The sequence below is a fragment of the Culicoides brevitarsis genome, chromosome 3 (assembly GCF_036172545.1).
Source record: "Culicoides brevitarsis isolate CSIRO-B50_1 chromosome 3, AGI_CSIRO_Cbre_v1, whole genome shotgun sequence".
NCBI lineage: Eukaryota > Metazoa > Arthropoda > Insecta > Diptera > Ceratopogonidae > Culicoides > Culicoides brevitarsis.
In genome coordinates, this window is record NC_087087.1 from 28355411 (window position 1) to 28370627 (window position 15217).

Genomic DNA, 15217 nt, shown 5'->3' on the forward strand with positions numbered 1-15217 from the left:
CCTCGTTTAATTATATGGTTTTAATGGAAGTTTGAATTTTTTCACCTACTTTGGGTAGATTTGCTATTTTTATGGCTTAATTATCGATGAAAGTGGCCTACGGGCAGAGAAAAACTCTCAAGTGATTTCAAATATTGTCACAACACGGTTTCATTTTACGACTGCTGTTTGCTCGAACATCGGAAGCCTTGTCTCGAAATTTATTTACCGACGTTTTAAATAATGTTTACCCGCAGCTTCTTAAGAGAGAGACTTGAGAGCAAGCAACATGTCTCTTCGGTTGATATCAATTACATTTGTATTTATCTAATGCTTTGAGACATTGCAATGCGTTTCGTTGAATATGAGAAATATGTCAAGAGTTTTAGTTAAGAAAACGATAAAATTGCATTTTTTGGCCCAATGCAAATTTTTAAAAATTTTCCCGATGAGAATTTTGAAATTTTTAAGCTTATAAAATATTCCAATGCATATTTTGAGTTTTTATGCTCCCCAATGTACATTTTTTAAAATTTTACCCAGAACTTATTTTGACTTAACCCAAAGCACATTTGAGCTTCAAAATTTTTATCCCAATGTAAAATATTACATTTTTTTTCCCCAATGTATATTTTAAGAATTTCACCCCAATGAAAATTTTATATTTTTGAGCATAAAAGATATCCCAATGCACATAATAAATTTCAAACTTTAAAATTTATTTAAAAATTTTGATGAATGGTGGTGTAACCCAGAGCACATTCGAACTTTTAAATTTTAATCCCAGTGTAAATTCTTGAATTTCACCCCAATGCATATTTTAAAAATTTCATTAAAATTTCAGACAGACAGAAATTTCTTGAATATTTTCCTTTAAATGCACTAAAATAATGTAAATAAATAAAAACCATTCTCTTGTAAATAAATGTCTACTTCAATTAATTGTCTCATATATTCATTTAAATATTTTGAGCTGGATAGCGATGCGACCTTTCTACATGAACCATATTTTTCTTTCATGCACTTTGAATGCAGTTACGTATCATATTACCTTATTCTGGACGATCATTAGATTTTTTTTTGCTTCTTTACGTGATCTTCTACTTCTGTCTCTTTTTTTCGTTATGGTAATTGATCGGATGGTTGTTAGACACGGTAGGAGATAAAATAAATATGTAATTGGTTGGGAATAAAAATTACCTATTTTTATATTTAATTTTCGCAACAAATGGGTAACAAACGAAAAAGAGCAGGCACAATCAATCTAACAGCATTTATGAACATTTTGCAAAATAACATCGTAAGTGCATTTACAACGCGAAACACTTTCAAAGAGCACATGTTTCGTGAATGGCAATCATGTTAGCTTCTCTCCTTACACGATTAACGACAAACAGCGACGACGACAATCGGTACGGAAAACACGACACGATCGAATAATACATCATAATTGATCGAAGCCATTCCTTTGTGTGAAGGTATTTATGTCCGGCATGACTAATCGTTGGCTGGATCGAGGATTTTTGTTCTGAATTCTGAATTAAATAACTAAACAACTTTTTTTTTGGTTCTGAATTCTGAAAAAAAAAGTTAAATTTAACATGTTTTTTGTAAAAAGTTGTCATGTTACATTTGATTACTTCAGTGGACTTGATTTTTAGGTCAAACATAATTTTGCATTATGATCACTTCGATCAAGTGTCATTTAAATAAATTGCGGTATTTTTTCTTCAAACATCTGCTGAAAAAAAAAGATTTATCAATAAAAAAAATTAATGTGAATGAAAAAAAATTATTTAAAATAAATTTAATTTTCAATTTTTTTTTTTTTGTATCGAATTATTTTTTTTATATTTAATTTTTTAATAATTATTTTAAATTTATTTAATTATTTTTATTAATTTTTTTAATAATTCAATAAAATTATTTAAGTAAAAAAAATAATTTTATAAAATTAAATTAAATTATTTACTTTTAAAAAAATTTTTTAATTTAAAAAAAATTAAATAATTGATTTTTAATAATTTATTTTAATTTAAAATTTTTAAATAATTAATTTAAATAAAATAATTAAATTACATTATTTATTTTTTTTTTATTAAAATTATTAATTTAATTTTTATTATTTTTTTGAAATAAAAAAATAATCAAGTAAAATTAGCGGAAAAAATTGAAAGTTAATTAAGAAAAAAATTGAAAATTAATTTAATTAATGAATAAATTTTAAATTAAAATTTAATTTAAATTAATAAATTTTTTTTTACCTTTTTAGGATTCACCGGAACCCAATGCGAAATCGACATCGACGAATGCAGCACAAATCCCTGTCTCAATGGCGGCGTTTGTCGCGACATGATCAATTCCTTCAAATGTTCCTGCCAACCGGGCTTCGAAGGGAATCGTTGTCAGATCAACATTGACGATTGCAAGTCTCAACCTTGCCAACACGGCGGAATTTGTCATGATTTAATCGCCGCTTACTCCTGCGAATGTCCTCCTGGTTACACGGGACTCAGTTGCGAGAACAACATTGACGACTGCGCTTCAAATCCTTGCCATCGTGGCGACTGCATCGACGGCGAGAACAGCTTCACGTGCGTTTGCAATCCCGGCTATACCGGAAATTTGTGTCAAACCCAAATTAACGAATGCGAATCGAATCCCTGCCAGTACGGAGGTTATTGCGAAGACTTGATCGACGGATATCGTTGTCGTTGTTCGCCGGGCACTTCAGGTATCAATTGCGAAGTGAATGTAAACGAATGTCACAGCAACCCATGTCGTAATGGAGCTTCGTGCATCGATGGCATCAATAAATACACGTGTAAATGTGTCCCGGGCTACACTGGATTGCATTGCGAAACGGATATAAATGAATGCGCGTCAGATCCTTGTGCAAATGGCGGAGTTTGTATCGATATGGTCAACAGTTTCCGATGCGAATGTCCTCGTGGATACTATGACGCGCGTTGTTTAAGTGACGTTGACGAATGCGCTTCAAATCCGTGCATCAATGGCGGGCGCTGCGAAGATGGCGTGAACCAATTCATTTGTCATTGTCCTCCGGGATATGGCGGGAAACGATGCGAAGTTGATATCGACGAATGCGCAAGTAATCCATGCCAACATGGCGGCTTGTGTACAGACAAACACAACTCGTACACGTGCAAATGCATGCCCGGCTATACAGGAACAAATTGCGAGATCAATATTGACGATTGTGCTTCGAACCCATGTCGCAATCGAGGATCGTGCATCGATCAAGTGAACGGATACAAATGCGTTTGTCGAGTTCCCTATACTGGACGCGATTGTGACACCAAAATGGATCCTTGTCTCCCTAATAGATGCAGAAATGGCGCGAAATGTACTCCCAGCCCGAATTATTTGGATTTTTCATGCAGTTGTAATCTGGGATTCACAGGAAGGTTATGCGACGAAGATATTGACGAGTGTGCGATCTCGAGCCCATGTCGCAATGGAGCTACTTGCAAAAACACGAATGGATCGTATCAATGTATTTGCGCGAAAGGTTATGAAGGAAGAGATTGCACCATTAATACTGACGACTGTGCCTCGTATCCGTGTCAAAATGGCGGAAGTTGCTTGGATGGCATCGGAGATTACACGTGTTTGTGTGTCGATGGCTTTGAAGGGAACAATTGTCAAACTGACATTAACGAGTGTTTGTCAAACCCCTGTCAAAATGGCGCCACGTGCAATCAGTATGTCAATAGTTACACTTGTACTTGTCCTCTGGGCTTCTCTGGCATGAATTGTCAAACAAATGATGAGGATTGCACCGAAAGTAGTTGTATGAATGGCGGCACGTGTATCGATGGCATCAATAGCTACAATTGCAGTTGTCGTCCCGGCTATACTGGGCTTAACTGTCAATACAAAATCAACAAATGCGATTCAAGTCCGTGTAAAAATGGCGCTACTTGTCACGATTTGGGACAAGATTACAGTTGTCACTGTTCCTATGGCTACACGGGCAAAAATTGCGACGAATATATCGATTGGTGCGGGCAGAAACCTTGCGAAAATGGCGCGAAATGCGAACAAAACGCTAATACGTACAAATGTTTCTGTAAACACGGATGGACTGGAAAATTATGCGATGTCGAGATGGTTTCCTGTAAAGATGCTGCCGGAAGAAAAGATGTTCCCTTGAGTGCTTTGTGTCACAATGGTACTTGTGAGGATTTCGGTAACTCCCATAGATGTCGTTGTCGTCAAGGGTATTCTGGGTCGTATTGCCAACAAGAAATCAACGAATGTGAAAGTACGCCATGTCAAAATGGCGGCACATGTGTCGACAAAATTGGATTTTATCAATGTGTTTGCCCCGAAGGCTTCCAAGGACAAAATTGCGAACTCAATATTGACGATTGCAAACCGAACCCATGTCAAAATGGCGGAACGTGTCACGATTTAGTCAATCAATTCATGTGTTCTTGTCCTCCGGGCACGCTGGGAATCATTTGCGAAATCAACGTAGACGATTGCGTGCAGGGCGCTTGTCATAACAATGGAACGTGTGTCGATCGCGTTGGCGGATTCGAATGTCGATGTCCTCCTGGTTTTGTTGGATCACGATGCGAAGGTGACATTAATGAGTGTTTGTCAAACCCATGTTCGAATCCGGGAACATTGGATTGTGTTCAACTCGTGAATAATTATCATTGTAATTGTAAACCTGGGCATATGGGACGTCATTGCGAAATAAAAGTCGATTATTGTGCCTCGAGTCCCTGTCAAAATGGAGGGATTTGTAGTACGAAACAGGAAGGACATCATTGTTTGTGTCAAGATGGATTTTATGGAAAAAATTGCGAGTTTAGTGGACATGATTGCGATTCGAAGCCATGTGCTGCGGGAACTTGCGAAGCTGCCGATGAGGGAGGATATTATTGTGTTTGTCCCGTTGGAACGAGCGGAATCAATTGTGAGATTGATACTTTTGACGAATGTATTTCGAGTCCCTGCAAGAGAGGAGCGGTAAGTTTTATGCTTTAAATTTATTTATTTTTAAATTTTATAAATTTATTTTAAAAAATTGTTTGAATTTAAACTTTCTAAAATTTATAATAATAATTAATTATTTATTTATTTTTTTTTTTTTTTGATTATCAAAATATTTTAAAATTTAAAAAATTTATTTATTTAAAATTTTTTAAATATTTTATTTTTTTTATAAAATTAATTTAATTAGGTTTCGATTTGAATATTTTATATAGAAAATTTTGTATGGAAAAAATATTATTTTTAATGAAAATAATTGAAAGAAAAACTTAAAAAAATAAAACATGTAGAAATAAAATTAAAATTTATAAATAAATAAAAAAAAAATAAAATATATAAATAAATAAAAAAATTAAAATATTATAAAAATAATTTTCGAAAAATTAAAAAGAGAATAATTTAAAAAAAATTATAAAGTAAATTTAAGAATTTAATGAAAAAAAAAAAATTTTTTTTTTTTTTTAAAATCATGAAAAATTTAAAAAAAAAATTAAATATTTTATAAAATTTAATTTTTTTTATTTAAATGTAGGTAAACTTTTAAAAAACTTTTCAAAAAAAAATTTAAAATAATTTTAAAAAAAATTTTATAAATTTTTTTTTAATAACAAAAAAACTCATTTTAAATAAATTTCTTACCTTTACTTTCAGTTCTGCGAAAACAAACTTGGCGACTTCGAGTGCTACTGTCCCCCTCGATGGGCTGGCAAGACATGCGACGTTTACGACCCAAGCTACAAAGGATGGACCGACTCCAAAAATGGCCACAAATCAAAAACTCCCTACGAAATATTCGAAATTGAACTTGAATACCAACGTGATCAATGCAAAAAGAAGGGTTGCCAACAAAAGGCGAACAATATGCGATGCGACGAAGAATGCAACACCTTCGCATGCGACTTTGATGGCGGCGATTGTTCTTTGGGCATCAATCCGTGGCGCAATTGCTCCGCGACAATCAATTGTTGGGAAGTTTTCGGCGATGGCACGTGCAACGAAGAGTGTAACAACCCGGCGTGTCTCTTCGATGGTCGCGATTGCGAACAAAAAGTCGCTCCGTGCAATCCGCTCTTCGATAGTTACTGCAAGAAACATTACGCAAACGGATTTTGCGACTACGGATGTAACAATGCCGGATGCAATTGGGACGGTTTGGATTGCGAAACGTCAAAGGAACCCCCGAAGACAGCATCTGGCATGTTATCTGTCGTATTGATTATGGATTTGATGGAATTCCGTAACGTAAAGTTGCAATTTTTACGTGACTTGGGCATGCAATTGCGAACGACGGTTCGTGTGAAGCAAGACAAAAATGGGCATGATATGATTTTCCCGTGGAAAGGCAACGCTATGGCTCCGAATTACGAAACGCTTCAACGAAAATACAACATGGCGTTCAGCGAGAGCATCGGACAAACCGGAATTCAAGTTTATCTCGAAATTGACAACTCGCGATGCTTGTTAATGGAGAATGCCGAATGTTTCGAAGATGTTAATGTCGCTGCCGAGTATTTGGCAGCTACGGCTTCGAAACATTCGATCTCCCACAACTTCCCGATATTCCAAGTGAGAGGTGTTTTGACGCCTGACGATGATCCCAGTGCGCAAGGCAACGCGAAATACGTTTGGCTCGGCGTCATTATCATCATTATCGTTTGTTCGATCTTTGGGGTGTTGATTCAAACGCAACGAAAACGCGCTCATGGCGTCACTTGGTTCCCCGAAGGCTTCTTTACGTCAGCTGGCACAAATCGCGGACCTAACCGACGACGTGCTGACGGACAAGAAATGCGAAATTTCGACAAAACTGGCTCTTTGGCATGTATCGATCCGGATATGAACTCTGGGCATATGGGACATTCGCAACAATGGTCTGACGATGAATCGGAAATGCCGCAACCGAAGCGAATTCGAACTGTGGATCATGGATATTCGAGCGATCACACGGGAATTACGGATTATGAAGAAGCGGAGCCGAGGGTTTGGAGTCAATCGCATTTGGATGTTGCTGATATCAGATTGCCGCAAGCGATGATGACGCCGCCCACGCATCAAGATGGAAAAATTGATGTTTCAGCAAGAGGTCCGGGTGGTATGACGCCGTTGATGGTAGCTGCAGTACGTGGCGGAGGCATTGACACGGGCGAAGATGTAGAATTGACGGAAGATCGTACAGCGGAAATTATTTCGGAACTTGTGGCACAAGGAGCGGAATTGAATGCGACAATGGATAAAACTGGAGAAACTTCTTTACATTTAGCAGCGAGATATGCTCGAGCTGATGCCGCAAAACGTCTTTTGGATGCCGGCGCAGATGCAAATTGTCAAGATAATACGGGACGAACCCCGTTACATGCTGCGGTAGCTGCCGATGCGATGGGAGTTTTCCAAATTTTGTTGAGAAATCGTGCGACGAACCTAAATGCTCGAATGCACGACGGAACAACTCCTTTAATTCTCGCCGCTCGTTTGGCAATCGAAGGTATGGTTGAAGACTTGATCAATGCCGATGCGGATATCAATGCTGCCGATAATGCGGGCAAAACAGCTCTTCACTGGGCTGCTGCTGTAAATAACACGGAAGCCGTAAACGTTCTCTTGATCTCCGGCGCAAATCGTGATGCGCAAGACGACAAAGACGAAACCCCATTGTTCCTCGCTGCGCGTGAAGGTTCCTTCGAGGCTGCCAAAACGCTCCTAGACAATTTCGCCAATCGCGAAATCACCGATCACATGGATCGCCTACCGCTAGATGTCGCCTCGGAGCGTTTGCATCACGACATTGTGCGTCTCCTGAATGAACATGTTCCTAGATCGCCGCAAATAATGACGGTTATGCCAAATTCACAGATAATTGGGTCGCCAACGCATGCGCAACACACCATGATAACGCATCCAACGGTGATCACGACGAAACAAACGAAGGCGAAGAAGAGGCAAAAGACGGCGGCAACGGGTGCGGGAAATCCCACGAGTCCCGATGCGAACGACGGCAATTTGAGACGGAAGCAAAGTGTGAAGCAGCAAAAGAGTAGCGCGAAAAATAACAATAATAATGGGCAGCATGGGACAAAAAACGGGCAGAATATCTTGTCGCCGCAGGAAATGCAATTTAGTGAGGAGGCACTCAATTCCGTGGAATCGAATCTCATTAATATCCCGAGTCCCTACGATTCGGCGAGCATGTACTCGAACGCGATAGCGACAAGTCAGCATCACCTCGAAATTGTCGGAACAAAAAAGCCGCCAAGTTATGAAGATTGTATCAAGGTAAGTTAGAAATTTTCTAAAAAAAATAATTAAAAAATAAATTGTTAAAAAAATTAATTAATTAAAAAATTAAATTAAATTAAAATTTTATTTTATTCAAAAAAAAAATACAAAAAATATTAATTTAATTTAAATGAAAATTTTGAAAAAAACTAAAAAAAATATTCAATTTAATTTTTTATTTAAAAATGATTTTTTAAAAATTAAATTAATATTTAAATCATTATTTTAATTTAAAGAAAAATTTTAAACTAATTATTTCATTTTTTTATTTCAAATTATTTCTTTAAATTTAATTTATATTATAATTCTGTATTTTAGTTAAAAAAAAAATTGATAAAATTTAAAAAAAAAATGAAAAATTACCTAATAAATTTATTTTTTTTTTTTTAAATGATTTAAAAAAAAATAATAATTTAACTTGATATTTAATTTTAAAAAATTAAGTTCAAAATTAATTTGATAAAATTTATAAAAATTAAAAAAATAAAAAAAATTATTTTATTTATTTTTTAACTATTTAATTTATTTAACTTTTTTGATTAAAAATAATTTTTAACAAAAAAAATTTAATTACTTACAGAGTGCTCAATCAATTCAATCCCTTCACAACATCGACAACTACGGATACTCGCTCGGTCAGTATCAGGATATGATGATGCCACAAAGAGGAGGCCCACACAGCGTTCATACAATAGGCGATCAAGGACTCAGTCCTCCCTATTCCAACTCCCAATCACCACCGCATTCTGTACAAAGTAATTTAGCGTTATCACCTCAGGGGTATATCGGTAAGTTTTTTTTCAAATTCCTCTCAAAAAAATAATTTTTTAACAAAATCTCTCGAAATAGGTTCCCCATCTCCTGCAAAGGCACGCCCAAGTCTTCCTACATCGCCGACACACATCCAAGCGATGCGTTATGCCACGCAGCAAAAGCACGGTCAAAGTGCCCTAAATTCCATCGGATCGACGAATGGCATGAGTAGCGTAAATAGCTCAGCAGCGAATTCGCCTGCAATGATGAACACATTGTCACCAATGAGCTTGCAACAGCAACAGCAGCAACAACAAATGCAGCAGCAGCAAGCTGGTAGCTCGTCTCTCAATAGTCCACTGCTGAATAACATGCAACAGATGGGCTTTGAATATAACGCCAATGGACTTGAACTTGCTGGATTTTGTAGTCCGTCAGGTAAATATTGAACAATTTTGAATTTTTTATCGTTTTTTAGAGAAAATTTTTTCTTGACCCAATGCACATTTTATACACAATTCTAATAATTTTTTTAGTTGTCAATCCATTAAATATTCTAGATTTTAGCCTAGTTTACATTTTTATTATGAACCCATGGCATATTTTAAAATTTCTCATCAATTAACATTTTGAAAACTTTCACCCCGATGCACATTTTTTTTAAATTTAGATCTTTAGTATATTTTTCTAATTTTATCCCATTGCAAAATTTAAATTTTTTAATTTTTTTCAAATTTTTGTATGTTTTTTTAAATTTTTACACCAATGCACATTTTAAACTTTTGACCCAATGAACATTTTGAAAATTTTCGACCCATTTAACATTGAAAAATTACATCCCAGTTTACAATTATGATCATTTTTTCAATTTACTTAACATTCATAATTTTTGACCCAGTACCCAAATTTTTATTAACCCAAGGCATATTTTCATAAATTTCTCATCAGTGAACTTTATAAAAAAATTTTACCCTAATGCACATTTTTTTTAATTTCTACATTTTATCCCAATGCAAAATTAAATTTTTATCCCATGGTATATTTTTAAAAATTTTTAACCCAGTGCACATTTTAAATTTTGGACCCAATGCACATTTTTGATTTTTTTTTTTGAAAAATTGAAAAAATTTCGAAAAATTGAAAATTTTGTAATTTAGTAAATTATTCTGACTTAAATAACTAATTTTTACTTTCTTTTTCCATTCCAGGTCAATCTACCAGTAGCAACAGTTGCAATCCGGGCAGCAATCAAACTGCCTCTACATCCGCTGGATCTCCCGCTGGCATGAACATGGTGTCTCCCATGTCACAGCAACAGCAGCAGCAGCAACAAAATAATCAACAACAGCAGCAACAGCAAAACTTTTATCAATATCTCACGCCGCCAAGTCAGCACTCGACGGGCGGAGTAACGCCGCAACATCTCACACAAACGCTCGACAGTTATCCAACGCCGTCACCCGAATCTCCCGGGCATTGGTCCTCATCGAGTCCGCATTCCACATCCGATTGGAGCGAGGTTCAGTCTCCCGCGAACAACATCTACCATCAAGCCAATCAGGGATCGGAAGCCATTTACATTTAAAAACTTTTTGAAAAATTCGTGTAAATATTTGTTTGTACTCTCATAATATTTTTTTTTATATAGATAAAATGTTAATTTTATGATATTTTTACCCATATTTTGTTGTGTTAAGACGTTGAAAGGCATTTTATCCTGCATCTCACCTAGATTTAAGCAAAAAAAAAAAAAAAAGATTTTTTTAAAAAATGTGCTTTAAAAATGTTTTGAAACAGTAATTTGTACTGATGATAGTAGAAATATGTGCTATATATTTTATATTATTTTATTATTTAATGTCACCTTTGAAATTTTTTATTTTGTTTTCAGAGTTTTTTCATTTGATCGAAACGACAAATTATTTCAACCACTTAATTCGCGTCTTTGTCGTTGAAATCACTTAAAAAAACTCAATTTTTGTTTTATTTTAGAAAATTTTTAATTTTTTTAATTACTCGAGAAAGACATAAAAGTGATTTTCGAAGTAGAGTAATAATTAAATAAAAAAAGGTGCAGTCAAGCGAAAAAAGACAGTAATTTTTTATTAAACAGGTGCAAGATGACTATCCTCAGAAATTTTTTTGATATAAAAATTGTTAGTTGAAATATTTTAAAATTTAAATAAAAAAAAATTAATTTGATAAGTATCATAAGTCTGTGATTAGCAAAAAAAATATAAATAAAAAATATGAAAAAATTTTGAGATTCTCGAAAAATCGCCGAACGAACAGTCAAAAGTGACAAAGTGATAAATCTATTGAAGGACACGTACTTACAAGTTACACTGACTCTTCTTTGGACAACTTTTCGGCGATTTTTTTGAGTTCTCAAAATTTTTTTCTCATTATTTGACTAGATTTAAGAAAAAATATTCAAAAAAATTGCATTTATTTTGCAATAAACTGCCTTTGCGGCGGCTCCATACGACTTTTCATTCAAAAAAATAATAATTTTAAGAGTTAAGGTACAAAAAAAAAGATTTTATTGTATAAAATGTACTGAAATTTTGACATAATTATAAGTTTAGCATTATTTTGAGTAATTTTAAGGATTTTTTACTGTACAAAAGTTAAATAATAATTTAATTGAAAACTAAAGCATTTTTTATGTAAAAGCCACTTATGTTAGGATTAAATTAATTCAAACACAGACTTTTCTCATTTTTAATTTTTTCTCTCTGATCCAGTGAATATCAAAATATTTTTTAAACAATAGACAAATGCAATATTTTCTCTCAATAAATCTCGTTCCATAAAATAAAATCTCATTTTCTTAAATCTTTTTATAATTTAATTTTTATGTAAGAAAAAACAAAATATTTAAGAGCATATTAGACAATATAATTATTATTATTAGTGATAAGATTGTAGAGATAAGATTTTTTTTATATAAATGACAAAAACGCAAATAAAGCGAAATTATTTTGATTAAATATCGTAAAATTTTGTCTTTAATTTTTTTTTTCGTTTTTTTGTATCAAAAATTTCAGATTTTTTTCAAGAAATTATTTTGGGTAAAAGAAAAGGCGTCGCTTTACTTTTTTTAAAAAAAAAAGTTTTGATGATAAGTATAAATAAAATGGCTTCATAAAATTTACTATAAAAAAATGAAATAAAATTTTATCAATTAAAGAACAATTAAAAAAATGAAATTAAATAAAAAATAATAAAAATTAATTCTTAAAAAAAAATTAAATAAAAAAAAATGTTTTTTTTTTACTTTAAAAAATTAATTAAAAATTTAAAAAAAATCTTGAAAAAAAAATGTATTTTTTTTAAATCTTTAAAAAAAAATTAATTAAAAAAATTAAATTATTTGAAAAAAAAAAATAAATAAAAAATTAAAAAAATCCTAAATAAAAAAAAATTAAAAAAAAAATCAATTAAATAATATTTTTTTAATTTAAAAAAATCAAATAAAATTTAAAATAATAAAAATTAATTCTTAAAAAATCTTAAATGAAAAAAAATAAATATTTAAAAAAATTCAAATAAAACAAAAGAAATAAAATTAAAAATAATAAAAAAAAATTCTTAAGAAAAAATCGTTAAATATAAAAAAAAAATTAAAAAATACACAATATAAAAAAAATTGAATTTATATTTTTAAAAATATTTTTTTTTTATTTTAACGAAAATCGATTAGATAAAAGATAAAAATTTTCGAAAGTCTCTTTAACAATTTTAGGTTCGGAAAAAAATTTAATTAATTAAAATTACTTTAAAAATTTAATTTATTTCAATTCAAAATTAAAAAAAAAATAAACAAAAAAATAATTTTTATTCAACTTTAAATAACCGTCAATTTTATTCAAATAAAAAATATATTTTTAGTTATGTTCGACAAGCAACTCGAACGCACACAACTTTTGACATTTTTACCATCATCATCAGTTCTGAAAAAGAACCAAATTTAAGTAAAACATTGCTTATAAAAACATTAAAAATGTTCAAAAAGTAAGGAATTATTAAGATTTATTCAACATTTTTTGTCATTTTGTGTCAATTTTCTTAACATTGACTTAAAAAATTTTTAAGAATGTCTCTGAAAAGACTTTAAATCGAAAAATTTGATTTGATGAAATTTTGTGTTTGCCAGAAATACAAAAAAAAATAATTTTGAATGAAAAATGTTCTAAATTCCTTTGATTTTTTGCAGATTTGATGAAAAAGAGAGCATCTCAGGTGTGCAACAACTAAAGTCGTCCGTACAAAAAGGAATTAGGAATAAATTACTTGAACAATACGCTCACATAGGGGAACACATTGATCTGATTGTGCCGAAGAAGGATGCATTTAGAATCGTAAAATGGTGAAAAATTCAACTTTTTAATTATTTTTTTTCGGTTTTTACTGAAATTTTCTCCTTTTTAGTCACGATCACATTGAATTGCTCATCAATGGCGTCGGCGAACAGCTATTTTTCCGTCACTACGAAGGCCCTTGGATGCCAACGCTGAGGTTATTTCACAAATTTCCCTTTTTCCTGCCGACGTTGCAGGTCGACAAAGGTGCCATTCGCTTCGTGCTGAGCGGCGCAAACATCATGTGTCCCGGACTGACGTCGCCAGGCGCGATAATTCCGGCGCCCTTGGAAAAAGGAACGATAGTGGCAATCATGGCAGAAGGAAAGGAGACTGCGTTATCGATAGGTATCACGACGTTATCCACAGATGACATGTAAGGCCTTTGAATTTCGTGAAAAAAGGTTAAAAATTAATTTTTAAATAATTTTTTTAGCAAAAAAATCAATAAAGGAATCGGAGTGGAAAACTGTCATTACTTGAACGACGGCTTGTGGCAAATGAAACCCGTAAAATAGGCAATTTATTGAAATTTTTCGCATAAAAACCCAACTGGATCGTGGATCAATGTTTAAACAACAGACCTCAAACATGTTTTATACTGTGAAATATTGATGAGCAAAATAAATTTTAAACAAAAAAAAAAATTTTTTGTGAAATCGACAGGAAATTTTGAAAAATTTTTATCTAATGTCAATTTTTTTGATTTTTTTTAAAAGTTTTTCAGTTTAAATTTTGACAGAATTTTGCTCAAAAATAACTTTTTTTTATTTTTGTCCTAGATTCTATAATTTCAGAGGTAAATTTTACACTTTTTCTTACCTTTTCATCAAAAATAATCATTTTAAGCTCGTTTTTGGCTCGTTTTATGGCCTTTGAATGGCAGCAAATCACATAAGAGCAAAAAAGAGGATTTTTTAGTACGTTAAAGTTACAAATTAAGCCGAAATTAACAAAAAATTTGATGTCGATGTCGGATATGGAATAAAAAAAAATAATTTATTGTTACAACTTTATCAATATAATTTTCCTTTTTCTCTTTATTTATTTTTTATTGTTCTGCAATTAATTAAAATAACACATTTTTATCATTTTTTCTTATAAATATCAAAAATTTAGTACAAAAAAGCGAAAATATTACACAAAATTGATTAGAATAAAAAAAAAATTAAATAAAATTTTTTTTAAAAATTCACAAAAATTAATAAATGCACGTAAAAAACTTAATTTAACTTAAAAATTAATTTTTTGTCTTATCAACTGGTTCAAAAACTGAGAAACTTAAAATTAAACACAAAATTAAGCTTAAAAAAATTACCAGCAATGAATTTTTGGTTCAAATTATTACAAATCTTTCTTACTTTCTGGGTAGGTAACGAAACTTACACTTTTCTCATATTAATATATTTTTTCTGTCCTTCCGATACAAAACTAGAACTTATCACTCTGACGGTATTCATAACTTATCGTAATAAATTGTCGAAAATAAGGCTTAACGATTAATATCATGATTTTCTTTTTTTTTAATCTTAATTTAATTATCAATTTCTGCTTAAATTTTGCATTTTTTTATTAATTATTATTTTTTTTATTAGTTAACATTTATTTTTATTGTATCAACATTTGGGTTTGTCATCAATAAAATTTTATTTATTTAATTAATTTTTTTAGGCTGATGCAACAAGTAAATTTGTTTCAATATTTATCATATTTTCATTTTAAAAAAATTATTTTTATTTTAATTTTAATTCAAAATTAATTAAAAAAAAAATTAATTATTAATTTTTTTTTTTAATTAATTAATAATTATTTTATTTTAA

At 31.7% G+C, this 15217-nt stretch overlaps 2 protein-coding genes across 2 annotated transcripts in view; both read left to right on the forward strand.

Annotated features, from left to right (window-relative positions):
* The window catches only part of LOC134833201 (neurogenic locus Notch protein), an 89559-nt gene extending 78926 nt beyond the window's left edge, over nucleotides 1-10633 (forward strand). The window contains exons 8-12 of the mRNA XM_063847441.1: nucleotides 2252-4983; nucleotides 5659-8277; nucleotides 8861-9068; nucleotides 9130-9471; nucleotides 10242-10633. Of these exons, the coding sequence (XP_063703511.1) occupies nucleotides 2252-4983; nucleotides 5659-8277; nucleotides 8861-9068; nucleotides 9130-9471; nucleotides 10242-10618 (6278 nt within the window). The 3' untranslated portion in view covers nucleotides 10619-10633. The remainder of the gene's footprint in view (nucleotides 1-2251; nucleotides 4984-5658; nucleotides 8278-8860; nucleotides 9069-9129; nucleotides 9472-10241) is intronic.
* A 2340-nt stretch (nucleotides 10634-12973) lies between these two features.
* Nucleotides 12974-14058, forward strand: LOC134834465 (malignant T-cell-amplified sequence 1 homolog). The gene is made up of 4 exons (XM_063849159.1): nucleotides 12974-13050; nucleotides 13253-13405; nucleotides 13468-13773; nucleotides 13834-14058. The coding sequence occupies exons 1-4, from the start codon at nucleotides 13040-13042 to the stop codon at nucleotides 13913-13915; spliced, it is 552 nt and encodes a 183-aa protein (XP_063705229.1). The 5' UTR covers nucleotides 12974-13039; the 3' UTR covers nucleotides 13916-14058.
* Nucleotides 14059-15217: the final 1159 nt, after the last annotated feature.

Coding starts and splice junctions, on each gene's coding strand:
- LOC134834465 (XM_063849159.1), top strand. Junction 13,406..13,467: donor GCATTTAGAATCGTAAAATG/GTGAAAAATTCA, acceptor TCTCCTTTTTAG/TCACGATCACATTGAATTGC. Junction 13,774..13,833: donor ACGTTATCCACAGATGACAT/GTAAGGCCTTTG, acceptor TAATTTTTTTAG/CAAAAAAATCAATAAAGGAA.